At 38.5% G+C, this 23405-nt stretch overlaps 1 protein-coding gene across 1 annotated transcript in view; it reads right to left on the bottom strand.

Annotated features, from left to right (window-relative positions):
* Positions 1 to 2814: 2814 nt before the first annotated feature.
* The window catches only part of SLC22A16 (solute carrier family 22 member 16), a 41447-nt gene continuing 20856 nt past the window's right edge, over positions 2815 to 23405 (bottom strand). The window contains exons 2-8 of the mRNA XM_009289158.2: positions 20261 to 20737; positions 18125 to 18242; positions 15679 to 16228; positions 13639 to 13766; positions 13136 to 13245; positions 12526 to 12625; positions 2815 to 7402 (exon numbers count right to left, since the gene is read on the bottom strand). Coding sequence (XP_009287433.1) covers positions 7190 to 7402; positions 12526 to 12625; positions 13136 to 13245; positions 13639 to 13766; positions 15679 to 16228; positions 18125 to 18242; positions 20261 to 20697 — 1656 coding nt within the window. The 5' untranslated portion in view covers positions 20698 to 20737 and the 3' untranslated portion in view covers positions 2815 to 7189. The remainder of the gene's footprint in view (positions 7403 to 12525; positions 12626 to 13135; positions 13246 to 13638; positions 13767 to 15678; positions 16229 to 18124; positions 18243 to 20260; positions 20738 to 23405) is intronic.

Below are 23405 nucleotides of genomic sequence, written 5' to 3'. Positions count from 1 at the left end.
ATTCCATACCATGTGACGTCATGCTCAGTATATAAAGCTGGGGGAAGAAGAAGGAAGGGGGGGACGTTCGGAGTGATGGCGTTTGTCTTCCCAAGTAACCGTTACGCGTGATGGAGCCCTGCTTTCCTGGAGATGGCTGAACACCTGCCTGCCGATGGGAAGTAGTGAACGAATTCCTTGTTTTGCTTTGCTTGTGTGCGCAGCTTTTGCTTTACCTATTAAACTGTCTTTATCTCAACCCACGAGTTTTTCTCACTTTTACCCTTCTGATTCTCTCCCCCATCCCACCGGGGGGGAGTGAGCAAGCGGCTGCGTGGTGCTCAGTTGCCGACTGAGATTAAACCACGACAAGTAATTTCATTGAAAAACTCTTAGTCTTCCATGGGCTAAAGTATTTTGGAAGGGTGAACACACTATGTTTTGCCATATTTTAGGATGAGGAAAGAACTTCGTTTGTCACCTCTTTCTATGTAATCTAAATGTGTGACTTCCCACCACAAATGCTTGTTTATCCATGCAGGCATCTATAAGGGGAAGAAATTTCAGCTCCTTAGTGCTGCCACTGTTTTTCTTACCTCTGCTCTTCCCTAAAATGAACAGCACAATATAGAGCCTCTTTGGTCTAACTCCCAGAGCCCTGATTAACTGAAGATCAGCCATTCTGTATTGAGGCCTTCAAGATATGAGAAGTTTTTTGCTGCAGATGTTGGTGCTCTCTCGCGAAAGATGGGAAAAAGCACAAGGACAGACAAGAAGCTCTGCATAACAGCCCAACTGCTGAAGACCCCCTGGATGTTTCTGTGTATACTATTCTGTGTATTGTGCAAAGTATGTCATTTTGAACTAATAAATAATTGGCTAAATAGTACTCCAAGTGCAACATTCACCTATTTGTATTTCGAAAACACTCCTGACAAACTCTGTGATAGTGGCTATTGTATCCTTTGACTGAATGCAAGTCATGATTTGGTCACTCAAGAAGAGAGCACCAGGCTTCTGGCATAAAACAAACACAGCCCTGATTGTACTTGGAGCTGCTTCTGAACAATGACCGGCAGTGGCATCCCAGCACACCACCAACCCAGCTCGAGCAGTGCTTAAGAAGTGTTTCCCTTTGCCTTAGCATTCCCTTTGCTTTGTGTACTCTCTTGAATAGAGCAGTAACGATGAGCAGAAATGACCTCTGTGAACACAGCAGTGCTGACCTGTTTCTGATCTTATGAATGGCATGAATCACTTCTCTGCCACTTCTTTAACCAGCTGAAAGATCAAGTCAAGCATCAATGTCCACGGCAAGTTACCATTTCAGCAAAGAGGTTAAGCTGCTCCTCATCTTGCTGCTTTCCCATGTTATTTACTTACTTTTGGGGGAATTCTCTCAATACGAGGAAGATACCAGCAGTACTGACATTCCTATTGAAAAGCTTTGTGAAAATATTTACTGAGAGATTGACAATTTATCCCCATTCCTATTGAAAAGCTTTGTGAAAATATTTACTGAGATTGGCCATTTATCCCTGGTTCTTTTGCTATGTTCCTGATCACCTCAGTCAAAACTGCTTTTCATTCTCATCACTGGCAGTGAGACTGTGGAGAGAATCTTCACAAGGATCACCCCTTGGTGCTGCTTTTTTCTTATTCCTGTACAAGTCAGTTCGTCTCCACATGGAATATTATGAGGCAACGTTAGTAACTAGATGCCTGTGAGCACGCCACGGCTGGATCCTACTCATCTGCAACGAACACCCGAGCAGTATCCAAGCCTGTGTGTTAGACAGGAATGCAGAGAGAAAAGAGTTGGTTTGTCAGTAAATGAGATATTCCCCATTACTTCTGATAATTCATAAACCTAGGATAGTAATTTCTTTGAAAGAGCTGGTTTTGTGTACAAACCTCTCTGCAAGCATTTTTCTATATCAGTCATATTAAAAAAAGGATACTTCCCCATTTGAGGTATATACTTTTTAGGCTTGATTTTTCTCAGCTTGATTGAACTCAGTGCTCTTGAAATCAGATTATCAGGGATGATTCAAATTTCTCAACTTTAGCAAACAAATATTTGAACCATTCACTATGGTTACTTTCAGGGAGGAACCTAAATCACCTGGCAAGGACATATAAAGCCATTAAACCACAAATGATTAAGCCAAATGATGGGTGTAACTTGATCAGAAAACATAAGATTAATACAATATGCATGGAAAATTGAGTAATTTGCACTAAATTTGAGATTTAAGGGGAGTGGAAAATAAATAGGTTGCTGAGAAGGGCTAAGAGGACAAATCACAAAGAATAGGGCTATAGATTACTGCAATTCTCATTTTCCTTGCGCTGTCTGCCCACTCCAATTCCTGCATGAGGAAGTTACAGTTAGTTTTCACATCCACTGAACACCAAGTAGTTACAAGTTATATTGTTTCGTCATTCCTATATTCTGCAGCTATTTTTGTCACTACTGAATTTGTCTGAGGGACTACTGCCCCAGCCAGCTTACACAAGTAAAGGCAAAAAAGAATCATATTCTTCCTGCAACTGAAATGCAAACCGTTACATTTTTAATGCACATCTTGTCATAGTCACCACCTAACACATTACCCAAACCTTGGTTTACACCTGCAAACACAAACAGGAAAAAGGCACGCAGGTGATACTTGCCAGCCTAAACCATGCAGAAGGTATCCCATGGGTTTCCTGGCAGGAGGGATCTCTGTGGGATGTCGAAGCACCAGCCCAGCTCCTACAAGGGAGCATGTACCAAATGGAGTGCTGGTGATTGTTAGGAGTTCATTAAATTACGTGAAGGTGTAAAGATTAAATAACATGTGTTTGACTTTATTCTTGCACATAATTGCAAATAATAAATACACATAAAAAATCCCATTAACATATATTGTACTAAACCCACATATCCTAGGCAAACAAACTCCTTGCCATGAGTACATACTTCCCCCATGTTACCAAAATGCACACTCCACCTGGTACAGAATCTTGTACAAAATTATTAGGTTACCAGTACTTAGATGTGCTCTAACCTTTCTTCATGAGAGATGTAACAATGCAGATAATGCTCAACTGCATTTACCAGAATTTTTCCTGATAAAATAAACTTGTTTTTTTGTCAACACTCTTCTTTTTTTCTTTTTTTCTTTTTTTTTAATCTTTGAGTTCAATTTCTCCGCTATCAATCTGTTGTGGGATTCAGACAAGCATCTTTAAGATATGTTTGTACAAGGCTATAGGATGAATCCAGACCCTCCGTTTTGCAGCCACAAATGCCTTTCTGGCATCATGCCTCCATGGCGCAAGCGACCTCGCATTTTGTAAGGCACTCGCAGGCCTTGCATGTTGCTGAGCCCAATGCTACAGAGGCTTCCTAGGTGACTGCATGTAAGGAATTGGTAAAAATAAGCTGTGAAAGATACAGGAGAATGTCAGATTCCTCCATCCCAGAGCTGGGATGTCAGACCATCTTCTGTTTCCACAGAGCTGTTCCACAAAACCCCTCAGCCTTCAGGCAGGATTCACTCCCTTGTTGAGACATTCAGGGTACCACCCAAAGCATTTGACACAGAGCACACGTAGTTTAGATAGCTTTTTTTTCTACATAGATGTTTAAACTATGGAAATTTGCACAAAGAAATTGAAGTGAGTTATTAAAGTAGAAAATACATCTGTTTTAAAATACAGATTCAAAATATCAAATGCATTTACTTACTATTTTTTCTCAGTTATCATTAAACTAATAATAATTGCTCTCATTCCCATATTTAACCCAGAAAGTATATCCTTAACAAACTGCAAGACTGTCTAATAAAATATGATATCAAATCTAGGACAAAAACATTTGTCATTGTGCAATAGTGACCAGCAATTAAGACAGATAAGAATTCTAATCCAGTATCTCATAAACCCATTATGTAACTCCAGAGACATTGATCAGCACAATAAATTTGCACTAAGATAGAGATGACAAATATGAACATAAAAGAACTTAAGGACTCAGATAAGAAACTATGAAAAGGAATTCTTTTTATGAGCAATGAGAGGAAAATATGCCCCACAGGAACAGAAGCATTTGTTCTCAAACTCAGTGCTCTCTTGCGAAAAGATTTAGATAATCTATGAATACTTAAGAGAAAGAAATCAACTCACCCTGTCTATGCTACGTTTATAACGTATGACTAGTGTTAAACATATTTTTGTCCATATGGGGAAAACAAGCAAACAAAAATGCTAGAGACATATAGACACGTGCTATTTCCTTTTTTACAGTAATATGCTTCCTCAGGTTAAAGAATAGGATACCCCAAGGCATCCTCTAAGCTATTCATGCTTAAAAACACAAAAGGTGTACCTGTAGATCAATAAACTTCTTATTTCCAGGGAAAAAAGTAACATCATTAGTTCAGGGAAATTCAGGTCTCATTTGAGTCAAAGACCAAATACCAAATACTGACTTCAGTGACAGGAAGAACTGGCTTTTGGGATTAAAAGCCATCAAACTACGTTGTGTTTTAGAATTATCATTAAGTTTTAGCCTGTAAGGACTGCTCAGTATCATTGCGCATTTAAGTTTTTGCTTTTTTCTTTTTTTTTGCTTTACCTTATGTATACCAATTACAGATGACCAGGTCCTGAATCCCTCAAGTCAAAGGAACACAGAACATGCATTGACTGTTCTTAGCAGGGTAACCCCCAGATCAGTTATTCGGCAGGTAAGGAAGTAGAAGAATTAATTTTAATTGTTCTTTAGTACCTTGTTAGAAATAGACTCTACTGGCCCCAGCACTCGAGACTAAGGAGTTTAAGATAGGACCTTGCACTAAGAAAAGAGGGAGTATCAGTGTGGAAGAACCCCAAAATAATGCAATTAATTGGAGTTCTGGGGAGGTGGTGGTGGTTGCAATGTCAAGACAGTAGCGGTTTAATTGCTTGTTAGGTCTATTGCATGATGTTTTCTTTTTTAGCATGGTTAAACCCCTGTTTAAGGCAACAGATCTTGCAGATAAGAACTCTTGCAGGAGAGTTGTTCTGCTCTGGGAAGTGGAGGAGGATCTGAAAGCAGTGGAAGAATACCAGGTCTGCTCTTCAGCAAAATAAAAAGCCACAGCATGTGAGTAATCCTATCTTCAGTCATCGAAGTATGTATTCAAGTCGTTCTCTGAATAATGATGGGATTACTCACGTGGGTAAGGTTAAGCACATGCTTTTGCTGAACTAATATATCTGGACAGAAGCCATAGTATTCTATGCAGTTCTCTTCGGAGGTTTTCTCTGCAAATATTGGAACACCCACAGAACTGAAGGGAGCATCAAGATTCCCTTCTGCTTTCCATGTAATTATCACACAGAAACTCCCTGAACTTAAACTTACTGATTTTTGCTTAGCTTTGAAATGTTAGTCCTCATATAGGATATGATGTCCTAATACCAGGACCAAAATGCTTCTTGACACTCTAGGACAGTGCAGTGAAGAAAAAAATCTTTTATAAGGGGATATAAACCATTATTCTGGTTTCAGAAGTCATTGAAACTAATATGGCTGCGCAGATATATTTGAAAAATGTGACCATTAAACTCTGCAGTATATAGAATATTTATCTACAGTAATATAGATGTCTCATTTTGGGGTACATGGCAAAGAAGTAAACAAGGGAAAACTTGTTCTGATGAGCTCGTACCAGCTAGCATGAGAGTAGGTGCCTAAGATGAGAATAACTCTGATTTCAAACCAGGGATGACAGGGTTCACGCAGCCCAGGCAAGAGAGGGCTGTCTGAACCTCGACACAGAGAAGCTTTGTGTGTCGCTCCCCTCAAACGAAGGGTGGCCGAGAGAAGAGGATACAGATCCTCAGGCAAGGAAGCAACCCCCAGGTCTGGAGGTAAACTGAAAAAGGGGAGGTGGGACAGAAAGCCATAAAAATAGCAGCCAGAATGATGCATTCCTATCTATCAGTTTTCTGTGGTCCACAGTCATAAGGCACAATCACTGCACCAGCAAGTAAGTGTTGATGTACACATGAGGTGTGACAACAGTGGGACATTTACAGACACTTCGACTAAAACTACGAGAGTAACTGGTCACTCTTCTATTGATCAGTGTCCTCCAGCTACCATTTTTTTAATTATATTTTTCTAACTGATTTTGTTTGGTATAAGGAAAAAATGAGCTACAGACAGCTGGTCTATGAGAAAAACGGTGTGTAGATACCATGTCTACTAAACGTTCATTAATAACGAAGTCCACCTCTGTGCAGAGAGCCTGAGTAAGACCCATTTGCCACTTATTCTGCTCCACTGAAGACTGAGAAGACCTTGATGGAGGCATTTGTCAAAGTTGCTGGTGTAGCTCTTGAAAGTTATGAATAACCTGATGCTAGATCTGAGCTGAAATAAGTGAGAAGGGGAGCACTGAAATAACAGTCTGGAATGAATATGACTTTCGAAGGCATCAGGCATTTTAGTTTTACCTAAACTAAAAAGAACGTCCTAAGACTGCAGTAAATCCAGTGAACTTTTTTTCTAAACCACTAATAAAAATACATTTGCCATTCAACAGAATGAATAGTATACAAACTATTTGCACGTTTTGCAAACTTAGTAGTATTTTTTCAGTCAGAAGCTGTTCCAGAGACTATTTTCCTTTGTTAGCAATGGCACCTTTTCCAGTAGAAAATTTGAAAAAAAAAGAATAAATTAGTTAGAATTTGAAATTATTGATGCAATGTTAAGGCTTCTCTCTTGAATTATAACTGTTTGAGTTTACCATGTTTTGAAGTCTCAGGCCCGTAAGCGTCAGCTGCAACAGGACGAGAGCGGACAGGGCACTTTGTGGTGGGTTTACAAATCTAACTGCAGAAAATGTGAAGCAAAGAATTGGCATATTTTTTACACATGTGTAATCAGGTAGGTTCCAACATTTACAGTAATCATTCCAACTGGTCACAGAAAGTCAGACAGGTTTTCTAAAGCCTGTGTAAGTTTGACAAGGGATCTAGAACTCCTATAAAATTTTCTGCAGTACCTCAGTCATGTAGAAAAGGTTTTATATACTTGCTCTGTTGAAAAGGCAAGACTGGATACAAATTAAAAGGCACAGATATTATAGAACAGTCACATTTCTCGAATAAAAATATCTTATAAATTAAGATAATGATTAAAATTGGGAACAGCCATTTTGCTGTTGCTTTATTTCTCAGTGCTGACTGTTTCTTGACAAAACATCTCTATCTTTTCTAATGCTGCACCACTGTGTGCCGGAGGAGTCTTTCCTGAACAGCTTTTCTTGTTTCTTCCCATTTCTGTAGCTTCCGCCAAAGTATTAGTCAATGGTTTTCCCAGTGTTTCTGGAAGCATTATTGTTAATATTCCACTCAGAAGAGCCATGATTCCAACAAGCAACTAGAAGAAATAAACAGTAGCTGTAAAGGTAGAAACGTCCTTCAAGTTATGCAACTCTGATCTTGCTTGAGAGTACATTTAAAATAAAGCACAAGGAACGGTAATGTAAAGCAAGTCTTAAATATTGACTGTATAAAAGATCTGCCTTTTTTTTTTTGCATAAATGAAAGATCATGCAGCAGAATTAATGAAGAGCAAGTGAAGTGTTTTGTTCCACAAGGGATCAATACAGTGCAAGCAGGAATAATTCTGTTGGAGAAAACAATACACATCTCTTCATTTGGTATTGCTACTATCAGGTATGTATTTAAGAACTGATTCTAGGATCGCATACATTTATTTTTACATGCATGTTCATAGAGCTACAATTACCCTGCCACCTGTAATCTCAATTTGCACTCTAGCTCCTGAACCTATTCCCCCTGTACCTGTGTGCCTGTTCCTCCTGCACACAGTCAGATCAGAATTTCTCAGTATGGATCGCCGGCCTGGAGCCACAGAAGCGCACATCCCTGCTCAGGAGAGCGCTTCAGCAGATAATGAGCTGCATAAACAGGAATACTTTGCTCAACCGCAGTTTCAAAGATCTGTTAGGGGTGCAGGCATCTACTGACATTTGCACTGGGATCACATCTTGGATTTCTCCATGGTGTACACAGTTCCGTAACGACAGCTTACTTCAGCACGAGTGGTGCAAGGATCAGGATCATGCGGGGTGGATGCAGAAGCACTCACATGCTCCAGGAGTATCTTTTCTTTCCCTTCATTTCTGTGCCTTGTTCAGTAAGAACAATTCACACTTTCCTCCTCTGAAGTACAGAACAGCATTAAAACCCTGACATTCTTCCAACATCAGGTTATAGATGACCCAAATCTCTCTTGATAGAAATGCTTCCACAGCGTACATCATGCCTGGCCTCAGTGTTTTTCCATTTTATGACTGTGCACTTTGATACTGTATTATCCTTATCTTGCCCTATGCTGATTCTCAGGTCTGTCCTGTTTGTTTAATACTTTCTTTCCAAGTGTGAGAGAGAGCATTTGGAATGACTGTGCCTATGTCTCTCACACAGAGCTTGAGACAAGAACTGGCCAGCTACCATCTGCAGCTAAGCCAGACTTTCTCCTTAAGTCAGAAAGGTGCTTTAAAATTGGAATTCTCCATTGTAACCTTGAACAGAGCTATTTTCATGCAAATGCACCGTGCTGCTTTTCCTTCCCCCCTCCTCCAAAAGAAGAGGACAGCTTATCTCAAGCATTCTTCTGAGAAGCAGAATTCACACTGTTGCATACACTCCTCTTTTTGCACTTGCATTAAATATAGAGGCTGACAAAATAAAAAATTAAGCAAAATACTGTTGAATACTATAAAATACAGTGAAAATAAAATAGTCATGCTCTTACCATGAGAAATTAAAAAAAATCCTAGCAGTAACGTGACCAGAGGAAATGGCACCGAGTGACAAACAAACTGAGGGAAATCTTTGCAGAGAGAGATATATATATGTGGCATGGGTGATATTTAAAAATATATTCCAAAATATTAAAGTCTCACCTCTGAGTGTCAAAACCCTTCTCCACTATCAAAATATGATTTTCTGCCATGGTAAGACAGGATGAATTGACACATGGCAGCTATTCCACGGTAACCTCTCTTGTGCACATTCTTTAGGCTCTCATAAGTTTATATTTGAGGATATTGAGGGTTGTTAAGGATATTGAAGGTTATGGATACCCGTACATTTGGAGTTTATGAGAGCAGGGTCACTACTGATGCCCAACAGAACAAGGTTAAAGCAACACTGTGTGCTTTGAGTATGTGTGTCGTCTTTGTTTCGGTTAGTCATTTAGACACTTTGCATTCTTCTCATGTTTTCCTTCCTCATGAACCTACCTCTTATTCCCCTGCAAACTCTCACTATTCTGTAAGTGAACACACCACCATCTTTCCTGCCTTTTCATCTCAGCTCTCTTAACTCTATTCCATCACGTTAGTTTTTCTTTTTTCAATGTGAAAGCTGCTGCATGCCGACTAATTCAGTGTGTCTCCCTTCTCCCTGACCCTACAAAGCATTTTCCAATATTTCCTATGAAAGACAGAATATGAAACAATTAAGATACAGCATATTAACGAAAGGACTTCTCAAATGTCATCTGCCTTTTCAGGGGCAGTAACCACACTTGTCAATGAAGTTACTCACATTTAGTCAAAGCAAGTCTTTTGCAGTCTTATCTTATCTTGGACTACTTCATGAGGCACCTGACATAATTTAGCTCTTTGCTTGCTCATAACAAATGTGTACATTTTGTATGTATGTACTATTTTACATACAGAATTCAACATCAGAAAATGTTCTTCTGATATAGTCAATGAGTTAAATGCTTATGGATTAAAGTGTACTATTGTACAAAGTATTTAAGTATGTTTAAGCTCCACTGAAGTTAATTTGACAGGAGTACCTGCTTAAATTCATTGCTTTTTCAGGGTCTTCATTTCAAATCTGACTTTCTGCTTAGTCAAACTCTTGAAGTATTCCCAACACTTCAGTACAGGCAGCAGCTTCTAACAGCTACCATAACTAACTTCAAAAAAAGATTTACCACCATTTTTCATATGTCTTCCTCCCTACCTGGAGCAACAATTTTAATTTCACCGTTGTCTAAGACCAGGACTTAATATATTTAGTCTAGAACAAAAGATAATTTGAATTAAATATCCCTACAAAATAATACTTTTACTTCTGAGAACAAATGATTATTCTAGTCTGCTCTTTATATTTATATCTACATCTGATGGCTCTGAGCCAATCTAAAATGTGATCTTATTTACAAATTCCTACTTCAACAAAAAAAGATTAAATCTTGTCCTGAAAATCCACTAGTATTAGACACAGGATTTGCATTCATTTACCTTTACTGACCTCAGTGGAGTTTTTTTTTAAATTTATAATTTATGGTTTATCTGAGAGAAAAATCAAGTCTGTTAAAGGACTACCGTAACGTAATTCTTAACAGCTGAGAAATTACACATGGAGCAGTTGCCTTACTGTAAATTTTCTAGAAAGTTGTCACATGAGAAACATACTTGGCAAGTTATTCAAGATTTATAGTCATTCAAATGAGATGCTTGCATTACTCACAGGTGGCATAACTGTATGGGAGGCAGACTGTCAAACAAATAGCAACAGTAACTGCTTGACAATGTGTGGTGTATACAATAGATCAACATGATGTATATCAGTTTACTTACAAATGTAATCCATTTCATTTCCATTCCAAAACACTTACGTTACCTGAGACTTGGCACGCTATGCTCCAACTCAGGACAAGCCTATTTAATAAACTGATGAATGTTTTATAATAGGAGCTAGTAATGAAAACATATTCACTGTGAACTACTACACAAGTCTACAAATACTCTGGATACTTTTTGTACACTGAGAGTTGTTCACAGCTGAAATAATTCCTCTGTTTATACCGCCATTTGCACTGCTCTCCAGCATGTTTGAGCATTCCCCATCTGTGGTTTAACTAACTGCAGCACTTCTGCACAGATAAAGCTTATCTCAGCCAGTAAAAGCAGAACACTGACAAGAGAAAAAAAATGTTCTCCCATGACCACTCTGTTGTGCAAATGTTTCTTCGTCTTTTCTGCTATGATATCTTGGTTTGTATGGGGCCATTATTAAGAAAGAAAACATTTTTTAGGAGCTTGAGGGAATAAATTAATTTGTGGTCTGCTTCATCCTCTTAACTTTCATCCAAAACAACTGAAAGTAATTAATTTAAATAATGAAACAAGTTCCCAAGAATTCTCTGAAACCAAACTCTAGCATCTATAACTGAAGATTTTATAGTTGCAAAATCAAAAGGACACAATGCCACTTTTTCAGGAAATTCCAATGTGGTAGACAAAATTAGAGTAAGAATCTAGGTCAAAGACACATCCCATTACATTTTCACCTTCTGACATGTGTAATCTTCCTATAACATTTGTGTGCTAGTCACAGTGAATTCTAAGGGTTTTTGAAAGAATTAAAACTCTTTTTAAATCATTAATAAACTCTTCTCTACTTAAAGCTTTAACATAAACTTTGGTTTACATATATGTATATATGTCTGGTTTTACATATATGGGCATAAACTATCCTTCAGGAGTAAAAAAGGGATTGAATAGCTGTAGGATTTCTAAGCAGCAAATGCCTCATAACATAAATGTAATGAAGAAATGCGATTCATTTGGAAGCAGTAAATACACAAAATATTTTGTCCAAAATGGATTTGAAGCTACGTAATGCAGACAAAATGCCCAAAGTCCACGAAGGAATGGTTTCACCTCTGTTTTCTTGGGGCAACTGGAGGTAGAAGACAAAACCTAATGGTAGCTTGACCTGGAGTCACCTACAGGTAGGATGTGCTTAATGAATCCAAGGTTCTGTTGCTTGTCAAAGTCACCATGAACCTCATCAATATACCATTTGCTTCTCTTTTTCTATCATCTCATGAATTGTTTTGTTTAGTTCTTGTAAATGAAAAATGTGAAAAAGGAGCTTTGGGATAGCTGTGAAGATGAAGTATAGTAAGCATAAGACATTCTTGATCTTTTGGAAGGCTATTCCAAAGATGCAATGTCCCAGGGAAGCCATGGAAAAGATTAAGGAATAATATTAAGAAAAAACAGCCACCCGTGGTGAATTCCAAGAATGGAAGAACTATGCCTTTGAAAAAAGGTAAGAGTAAATCATAAGCATGGTCAAAAACTGCTAGGCCTGCAGAGTAAAGAAGTATGGATTAAGCACTTCCTAAAATGGTACATGGTAGATAAAGTATATTTTTATGAAAAATATTTTTATCAATTTTATACTAGGATTCAGTGCATAAGTATGTTTATATCTTCCATTGTAAAAACTTTTCAGAAGATTTCAGTGACTCAAAGTCTTCCTTTTGCTTTAGCTGCATATTTTTAACAATATGAAGTTACTTTGAGACGTAAAATTTATACGAAGAATGGTTCATTCAATTTCCTTTTCAAAATATAAGTTCAGCTTTTGGTTCCTGAGAAAACAAGTGACACATACGCCTTTTCAAAACCAGAAACATTCACCACTGAAATAAATACTTACAAGTGGCATGAAAATCCAAACACTTCTCAGATATACACAGAAAGGAGCAACCACGCTTCCTGCACGGCACATCATGCTTCCACTCCCAACAGCAAGAGATCTACACATAAAACAAAGACTTTGATAAGAATTCTGGCAGATAAAGCAAAGAATTAGAAATGCACAGACACTCAAAACATCAGTAGGATGATAGGTGTCTTTATGCACTGGTACCAGGAAGCTATTGCTACACCAGTGTAAATTTATATTGTCATGACATTCAGCTGCTTCCATAATTAAGATTAAAAATACAACAATCATTCAGCAGAGACCACAGGATGAACAACCAGGACTTTTAAGAAAGGCATAAATAATGTTTAAGAAAGTATTGAGTATTCTTCTAGTTCCTCAATGAAACAAAAGAATGCATGTGGAAATGAAAAATAAATTTAAAAATATTATACAGTATATACCAGACAACTCTGAAGCAGCGGAGGAACTCATCCCATCCCAAGTCTTCTGGACCACCACCACTAATGTCAAGAGCTGCTGGAACTGGCCCAGGAGCATAACAAAGAAAAGGAAATAACAGCAAAATAATGAAAAATATATGACTGGTGAAAGTTCTTACCTTACAATTGTTGGGTACAGTTCTGCTGTGTAGAGATATATAAGGCCAAATGCCACACCTATCGAAAATTTTCCAGCCATATTTGCTAAGACAATTAATATATTGAAATCCTATTGAAAGAGAGCACAAATAAATAAACCACAAGAAAATAACACTGTTCCAAATTTAATTTAAATCCTTCAAAAGTTGTGACCCTCTTTAAACATGAAGCAATACTTATTGCTTGCTTTTTTAAAATTGGTCTCAATACGTAACTAGTGTCCATATAACTTTTTACCGGTCCTGGTTCACTGAAGCCCTGGGAACATTTTACATGTGACTCCAGCAACGAAACTGTGAAACCTGTACTGAAAATACAGAAATCTATCTTAGACTGGCAGCCACACTTTAAAAACAGCCTTTAATCAACCATATGATTTAGAAAGAGCAGCTGCATCTACAGGCTTAAGAGCCTTTAAAATCAATTTCTACTATAGGAACACTTTCAACGGTATGTAACTAACCTGAGGTATGAACATAATTAAAACACAGATCAGTGCACTTAAAATAAGGAACGGAATGAGTGTGTTTCTCCTTCCCAGTTTGTCCATCCCAATGCAAGCAATGACATAGCAAGGCAACTCCACAGCACCTGTCAGTATGAAATTATTTCGTTTTAAGTCATGATTACACATATTCATGTTATAACTCTAACTTCCTCTTTATGGGGATTCATTTAATCTAGGGGGTAATAAATAAGTGAAATCTAGAGATAATCAGTGTGTTGAGCTAGTTCATTTGGTAACAGAAATGGCAACAGAAGGCAGAAGGCATGGCCTAAAATATGGTAGTGGGGGATGGAGAAGGACAAGGGAAACAGGTTTCACAGCACAGAGCAGCTCCAGTTCGCTTTGGGGTGGAAAATTACAGAAGACAGCAAGGCCACGGTCCTGCTTTTATGACACTGGCACTTCTGACTGAAAGCTCTCCATTTGCTGCTCTTTTGCTTCAGGTATTTTCACATCAACAGCTTAACTGTGCCCACGAGGAACATTGCTGGTGTCACACCGACACACCTCTCAGGATTTGCCAGCTTCCACCTGGACACAGAACCGAAGCCACAGGCACCTCCCCCAGCTTCAGCCCTAAATCACCCCAATGTAAAAGGTCTCTCCAGGTCCGGTTTTCTGAGTTAGCTCCACAAATACAGAGAGTACGGTTCCAGCTTTCTCTCTTCTCCATTAAAAAGAGGGCAGCTGCTTACAATGTCCCACTCTTACTCAGACCGTCTCTTCCTAATGCCTCTTTCCAGAGAAAAGCTTCTGCAGCTCTAAAGGAACTGGCATTTGGCTAGGACTGTTCACAAACCCCGTGTAAACATGATTTGCCCCTAGAAAAATTATATTGAGCCGAAGCCAGTTCAGACATGTTTTAAACCAACTTGCTCATGAAGAATGCTACTATGTCCAATGTAAAATCAAGGAAGAACATAAGATACAGCCCTGAACAAATATGCTGCATTCCTTTACTGAGCACATATAGTATGTCAATACACTTATAATATCAGGAAACAATCTTTTGGGCCTGTGTTGGTAAAGCAGGTTGCAATTATTCAGTGTATGTTAGTCTGCTAAAATATTTTTGAAGGAGGTGGATACAGTGATTTATGCACTGTACTCCACCGTAATGTTTTCGTTTCTGTGCAATACTAGCAACTACTCTTCAACGTGTCAGTCAACCAATACGCTATAATATGTGACAACAAAAACTGAATTCATCAGTGTCCCAGTCCTTCTGTGTGCTTATGTACATGAACAGTCACATTCACTTTACTGAGAGCACTCAGTTGCATAAAGCAAAGCGCATGATTTAATTCTTTGCTGGCTCAGAGCTACGTGCCTGATCTAGAGTCTTCTACAGTCAATGGAATATTTCCATGATCTTAAACTTTGGATCAGGCCTTGAATGCACTGAGCTGCCTTTATAAACAACTGACAGACCAGAGGAAGATTACAGTCAGACTGACAAAATTAAAAGAATACTACAACTAAATTAAAAATATACTTTTGAGAAAACTAAAATTACTCTTGCTTCTGAGAATTATGGCTCTATTTTCTACACAGACAGACTCAATATATCATGACTGTAAGTGATTAAAGGAATAATTTTTTCCTCTCGTTTTCCTAGTTTGTGCCTTTAACAGAGCCATGTGAATTTTGTGTTGCTGGTCTGCTTCCCTTGGTGTTTGTGTGGATCTGCTATATGCTTGCAGGGCAAAGAGGAGACAAGCGGAATATGGTTTTACAATCACAAAGACAGATGGAGAAGAATTTTGTACACCAACAAATTTTAAATTCTCTTTTTTTTTTCAGAAACAGTGAGATTTCGAGTGAATGATACTCCTCCTGTGTTAGTCAACTTTATGAAGAGTTATCAAGAAACTTTTTGAACAAGGTTCATAATTGAATGAACAAAGTTAAAAAACTGGCCGTCAAATCTATTGACATTTCTAAATGTTACGTTCTAGTTCTGTCATAAGCAGAATAAGGTACAAAAATATTTACCTATGAGAAAGAGATTTAAATATTCATTGCCTCCTAGACTGACAGAACTGAGGGAGAAGACGTAGTACCCCAAGCTCCCAGTGAACCAGATCAGCCAGACTGTGATGGTCCTTCTTGCAATGTGCCAGTTACAAAACAGGTCTAAGATGTTGTGCTTCTTCGTTGAGGACGTGTCATTGTCACCCGTTCTGCCACTGACTAGATCATCTTGTTGGACTGAGCACAGTTCAGAAACTTTGCAGGGAGTGCTTACTTTATTCCATCTTGCCATTATATTAATTACTTTTTGTGCATCTTCGTATCTTTCCTCTGACAGGAGCCAAAAAGGTGTTTCTGGGAGCATCCAGCAGCACAGGACAAAGGGAAGAGTCGCTATGGAGAGAAATATCTGATAGACCCACCAGGTCCGAACCAAAAATCCCACGAGTGCCACAACCATAATTCCCATAGCAAAAAAAGCATGGACATGCATAGAAGCCCAGGTTCGTGCTTTAATGCCAACAAATTCAGTCACATAAACAAAAGCCACAACCAGGTAGCCACTTGAAACCTGAAGGGTGGGAGAGAGGAAAAAAAAAAAAGAGTGAGGTTTCTACCTACTCTCCTTGTGCAACAGCAGTAAAAACAAACAGCTAACAGTGTTCCACATTTGTGTATGCTTAATTGCCACTGCACTGGCATGTCCCACACTGACAGAAAAAAAAGCAACCCTGAAAACAAATCAGCCGGAGAAAAAGTTCACTCAAACCTTCAGACTGCCTGGACACTGTATTTAAAAATGTGAAGTGATTTTGGATGCTTCTCTGTAGTGGGGGAGAGCCAGCGAGAGACACCTGAAAAAGAGCCTAATTTGCTGATGTCACTAAGCCCTTCACCTCCAAAAATCAGGTCCCTTAATGACATCGCAAACTGGACGCTCGGGAAAATGAGGTCCCCTGAAGTAATTGCCACTTCTGAAAATCTTGACCTTGGCTTTTAAGTAGACTACTAATAATCTGTATGTCAGGGAACTGCAAATTTACTGAGAATTACCTTCCACACCCTTGTAAATTATCTCAGTAAATCAAATTTTTACAATGTTGGAAGAGAATCTTATATATATGGTTATAGGTTCTCATACGTTATCTAGCAAATGCAATTACTAGCATGTTCTGCATTATAGTATTTCTTCATTGAATATATATATTATTGAATATATATATTTCAATTTCTCTAGCAACAGTCAAACTCTTGGTATCTCAAAACATTTCAAAACACAGCTAGAAAATCTAGACTAGAAAATATTCCAGTATATTGTTTTGATTAATCAATTTTCTGGTTAAAAATATTCCAGTTAATATTCTCTGATTCTGAACCCACTGAACCTGATAGGATGGCTGTGCTGATCTCAGTGGCACGGGGCTAGAGCTTTAGACCTCCATCTTGCAAATCAGTCCCAGTGGGCAGTTAGAACCTACAGCATTGGTCTGGTCAGAGCTTTTTGCTTTCCTAAACTACCACAGGCCCTAGCATCAACAGCCAAGGGAGTCAGTAGAGGGACTCCTGTTCATCTCACTGTTCAAGGCTGAAATGCCCATGCAGTTTTTCCTGCTAGGAAATCCTTCTGAGCTCTAATCAGGCAAAGGGAACTCCAGATGCAAGGCTCTGTCTTGACTAATGCACTGTCAGAAGGAATAAAATAAATTATGTGATTATTTTCAAATTTCTAACCTACTTTAAATAAGTTACATAATTTTTCTTGTGATAGCATTCCAATTTCTTTATGCATTATATAGTGAAAGACTACAAATATTATACTTTTGGATGTTAAATAGTAATTTAAAATTGGTTACTATGTACAAATATTGAATATATGTCAGATATTGGATATATATCATACATATATATAAAAGTATGTGTATAGATACGCATAAAGACATATACTGGAATACCCTTAAGTACAGTATAAACATCTAGGTGTTAAACATGTCTACCTATGTATTTAGTATTCTACATGTAGCTTAAAAGACCAAAGAGATGCATGGAAGAGAAAATGTGCATCTCTCCTCCATCACTGAAAATGGTAGAGGAAAATCATACTTATTATAGATTTGTTATTTTAAGAAAAATATACTCCATTTCTAACAATAAGGAGAAATGCAATGGCAGCTGCAATGCAGAATCCAGAGTTTGCTGCTCACACTTGGTATTTAATTACCAGTCCAGCAGAGGTTGGGATGGAGGAAGTACCAAACACTGCTTCATACAGATGCTTTCTATTAATTCAAAGAGGAAAAGTGCTGTGGTCCAAGAACATTCAGACTCTCCCTGCTCTGCTGAAATAAGTGCAACAGAGGGGGCTTTAGATTAATGAAGTAGGGGAGGAAATAATAACAAAAGGGAGGTTTTCCTGAGAAGGGGTAGGAAATGACACATAAAAAGAGCCAGGGTGAACATCCTTTCTTACCATAGCAAGGAGAAAGCGCACAATCACGAAACTGTAGTAGTCAAATGTGAAGGCCACTGCAACGCCAAATACAAACTGACCAGCACTTGTGAACCATATAACACGTTGTCTCCCCAGCCTGCAAATCACAGCAGTAATAAAGTTATGAATAACCACAAACATTCTATTAAAACACACCTGCAACTCCAGAGAGCCTATCTGGAAGTGAGTCTGAAAATACTGTCCTTAATACTTTCACTCACAACAGAAACTCTGATTTAGTTACCCGTATTAATTTTTCAGTAATTCCAACTTCCAAGACAAAAGAAGCTCCTATGGACAAAACTTCCATTCCACAATTCTTGGCTGGAAGCAACGTGCAGAAGTGGGCATTACATATGCTCACCTCCAGTTTCAAGTTTAACTTCTACATAACTAATCTGCAAATTTACTCTGTCTTATTTATGAGGACAGTAGGTAAGACTCGCTTTTTCAGATATTTTATATTGAGTAACGTCTAGTTAATAATTTCTAACAAAAGTTAGCTGTGATAACACATGCCATCTCTTGCCAAAGTAACAACCAATTTGGACAGGAATGAAAGGCTTCTGTAAGATATCTTTGTCCAGTTATTTAAAGTTGAATTCTCTAATAAATGACAATTACATAGTTCCCCTGAATTTTCTGATTGCATCACAGCACACATGTGTGCATACACAAACACAGAAATCCAGGAAGCTAGAATACTAACAGCAAAAAAAAATCATGTCAAATACTAGCTTCCCATCAACAACATAGTATTTACCAGTGTAAAAGAAGGGCATTAAGTAAAAAGGAACTTCTATTTGTTTATCTTCTTCCCATATCTCAGGGAGAAAATATACCAAGTAGAGCCAGTTGTGCCTAAACAAGTGAGCACATGCTATCAATAAGAAGCTCATCTGAGGAGAAAACCTAGAAAACTGCAGTAGATATACAAGACTCTAGTGAGGATTCATTATATTCTATCTACAAATGTTCTGTAATACAAAATGCGCGGAATCCTTTTTCTTCCCTGATAATATTCTCTTGGACTCTTATTATCTACTCCAATGCGAACAGCTTTTCACAGACGTGGATATTACATTTAGACAGAGAGTTTGAGGACTTTCAGGGGTGTGGGCTCGTTTGTCGGTTTTTCTCCATAAGTATTTGGTACTACATTAAAACAACTCCTATTTTTCTCCAGCTGTCACCTGGAGTCATGCACATTTGATCTCTGATCCCTGCCAGAAGAGATCCCAGTGAGTCCTAGCTGTCCGAGCTCTTCTGTTGGGAAATCTGTTAATTGGGAATGGGAGGAACTCACAAACTTATTTCCCACCAGCCAGGACATGTCAGAAAATAATAACTTTCAGCTGTAAAATCTACAGTTGTAAATCCGCAACTCAGAATGTGCGTATTATCTTAAGTGGCTGTCCATGGCTCGAATTAATGGAAATGAGAACAATATGATCATAACCTTTAAATCATGTCTGAGTATTAATTAATAAAGCTATGAATGATTTAAAGGGATGCAGAACAAATGTTGGCATTATACTCTGGTTTTGTATTAAACACGGTTTTACAGAGCCTTGGATCGGGAGGCAGGATTGATTCCATGTGTTCTAAAAGCCAAATTAAAAAAAGATCATCTTCACTTTTGCATTCCCATGTTGTAACTGTCACACCGTAGCGTTGTGCTAATGAAGGAAAATCAGAAAACAACACGCCTGGTCTCCTTTTTCTGCTTATACTCTTAGCTGTGGGATAAAATGTCACCCTCCACCTAACAGAGCTGTTAGTCAACAAGCTCCTTTATAGAAAGAGATAAATAACACTAAACCAGCCTTCAAAGCAAAACACAGGTACATAAACTGCCTGAGGCAAAACCAAGTACAACGTAGCTTAGGCGTTTGATTCGCATATGGATAGAGGGGCACGGCTGGGCGTTCTTCTGAGGTAGGAATACGTGTGTTTGTGTTGAGAAAGAGAAGCAGGAGGATACAGATGTACATCCTGGATCTCACTATTGCTTCTGAGTCCAGCTCTGATGCTGGATCTCAGTGCATGATCTGAGAAAACATCCAGGGAGAAAGTGTCGGCTGAAGCTACAATTTTCAGAGGATGGCACTTTACCTGTCAGCAATGTCACCAAAAATCACTGCTCCAATCAAGACTCCAAGCATGAATGTAGGCTGGATTAATTTTGCAAGCCATTCTCGGTCACAGACCAGATCCCACTGCGTAACAACTGTGCTCTTCCACTTTGTATCATCATAGAGAAATCCATCAGAACAAGAAAATATGGACTTGTTGCCTTTGTATTCATATGCCAGATCCAAACTGACTTCTCGTTTGGACCTGCTGCATTGGTTAAGTTCCCAAATTTCTCCATTTTCCAGCTGGACTACAATGTAATTTTCTGTTGATGTCCACAGCGTCCAGATGTCCTCTATACTGGATTCAGAGGAGTTGTAGAAAAGAACACTACTCACATTTCCAGGGATCCCACATACAAAGTTAGGAGTAACAGCCATGAACACAGACGCTAAGTAATGGATACCACATGACATAGCTTGAAAGACAGATGCAAAATAAACACATGCTTGAAATCTGTAAAGGGAAAGAAAAAAGTTTACTGAAGAAAAGCCCTCTATACATGAAAAAAAAATCAACATAGTTATTTTGCTAGGATCAGTAAATGGAGAGAACATTAAAGTGCCTAGTGTTTTGTTATATAGTGCTGCTTTAATATTAGCTAAGCCCTGCAAGAGACCAAAGGTGAGAAAAGATTCACAGCAGAAGTAATCTATTGTCAGGAAATAAATGCTGCTCTTACTCATGTGTTTAGCCATACACAGAGAAGACCATTTAAAAAGAAACAATTCTGAATTTAAGTACTTAGTTTGAAGCAACCTTCCACCCTCCAATTCTGTGTAGTACAACCCCTCAAAATAAGGCCTTAGATTACTGGAACGGTTAGAAAAACCAAAATGTTGTAACCTCAGGTTCTGAGGAATAGAGATATGCGCATCAAATAAAACAAACCAAACACATTATGCCCTTCATTTCACATAATTGTATCTATATAACTGTATTCCATCTATCTTCCACCTCTCTTTATTGCCTCTGAAAGACAAAGAGAGAATACATGTAGACACATGTAGAGGAAGATAGAATCTGAACAGTGTGAAATGTTCTGTACCAAAACATAGCTGTAAACTGGGCTGGGTTTTGGCTTAAGCAGGGTGTGCAGTTATGCATTAAAGATTGTATCATAAAGCAAACATGGCAAAAGGTTGTTTTATGCATAGCCTGAATTTTTGGCATTTTAACAGCTTTTAAAACATGCTTGAGATGCAAGTAAATCCTAGTGTATAAATTGCACATGTATTCTGAATTTTGAAAGACTTGCAATGAACTCTGGTATCACTGACTGCAAATTCTAGACAGTTTCTGATAATCTAAGCATAAGGAGTCTTTTCCTCAATTACATGTTAAAATTATGCACATAATTAGTACAACATCTGTTTGGAAAAAACAACATCGCTTTGGTTTCTCCTCCTCTTTTTATCTCCTGAAGGCCAATCCATTGCACTAATTTGAAGAAGCATTCAATGAGCTTCTATATATACATCCTTACTGCAGTATGCACTGGGCCTTGCTAGTATGAAACAAAAAGCCACTTTTTTTAAAATGATCAGAGGCTATCATCTCTGCTGAAGTTATAGGAAATGATGCCAAAAAAAAATTGCCTTGAAATGTCTCGTGGGAAAAGTCAGAGCAATTCCAATTCCCATAACAAATACGACCTCTAGATGACTCCTCTCTGAAATGTATCTAATCTAGCCTTGACTTCCCACAATAAAGGTTGCAACAGTACCTAGCCTAGGACTTTTAAATCATCTATCATCACAATTTCTAATGAATTTCTAAACTATCTATAACCAAAGTCTTTAAATAGAATGTGCTGGATACATTGTCTTAATGTCCAATTAACCTTTCCAATTAAACAGTTCTCTTGTATAACCTAATTCCATTCACCATCCTCATTCTCCTCTGCCTTTTATCTTGCAATTCTTATTTCTTTCCTTGGTAAATGTAAACCCAGTTGCCCATCCTGTGTTTCCAATGGCATTCTTGCTGTTCAGATGGAGTGCTTTTTATCTCCCTTTCTCTTGGCAACAGCTCTATTGACTTTTCCACAGCAGTCTGAGGAGAGGGCTGAATTGCTAAACCCACCGTGGCAGCTCAAAAGCTGGCTCCACTTCCCTCTTGAAGACTCGGCAAGGCACCCCGCACACAGGTGCTGTGCTGCTCTTTCCCAACAAACCTTGTCAGAGATATGGTCAAGAGAAACTGAACATAACCACAGCACCCCTTAAGCCTATCAATCTCCTCTCAAGACAACAGCTTCTTGAGGACTAAGTAGCTAGCCATAAATCAAAGCAAGGCTAAACCTGCTCTGAAAAGCTTTTGGACTATCCTGGACCACAAAAAAAGCAAAGATTATTCTTAAATGTAACCCTTGTCCCCCTATCAATGCAGACAAATATGGTCAGCAACATTTTCTAGTTCGTCTTCTCTAGTTTCATTTTAACTGTTCCCATCAAAAGACACAAACTTGTTTTAAAAATAGCAGAGCAAGACCAAATTCAACAACTTGGGCTATTGTTGCTGTGTGCAGAATGACTGAAATCAGGACTAGGGGACCTCTAGCAAATTAGCAAATTTAATCCCTAGAAGCTGTGCAGTTGCATCTTCTACTAGCTAATAAAAAGCGGCATACCTGGAACCAGGATCCCCAGTATTTGCAATTTCTGTCATTATGCATCAGGAAATTGCAGTGTCAGATAGCCCAGTTGGTATTTCCCAGACAGAGGAAGTATCGAAAAATTTAAAACTCCCATACATTCATCTTGAGTTTCGTAATTAGCTCTCACAGTACAAGAAATATCAGGTTCATCAGTTCCCTTCTACCCAGTAAGAGTGAGCAGGAAAAGTATGTTTATGCCCTTTCGTGTTGGAGAGGCTTGAAAGATGATAGCAACTTGTAAGGATACGGACTGAGAAGATGGCATGAACCAATGCATTAGAATCACAGAATCATAGAATCATAGAATCATTAAGGTTGGAAAAGACCTCCAAGATCATTGAGTCCAACTGTCAACCCAACACCACCAGGCCCACTAACCCATGTCCCTAAGCGCCTCATCGACACGTCTTTTAAATACCTCCAGGGATGGGGACTCAACCACTTCCCTGGGCAGCCTCTTCCAAT

Source organism: Aptenodytes forsteri, unplaced genomic scaffold, assembly GCF_000699145.1.
Source record: "Aptenodytes forsteri isolate BGI_AS27 unplaced genomic scaffold, ASM69914v1 Scaffold217, whole genome shotgun sequence".
Lineage (NCBI taxonomy): Eukaryota > Metazoa > Chordata > Aves > Sphenisciformes > Spheniscidae > Aptenodytes > Aptenodytes forsteri.
The sequence above is the reverse complement of the archived record's forward strand: the minus strand, read 5'-3'. Positions and strand labels throughout refer to the sequence as shown.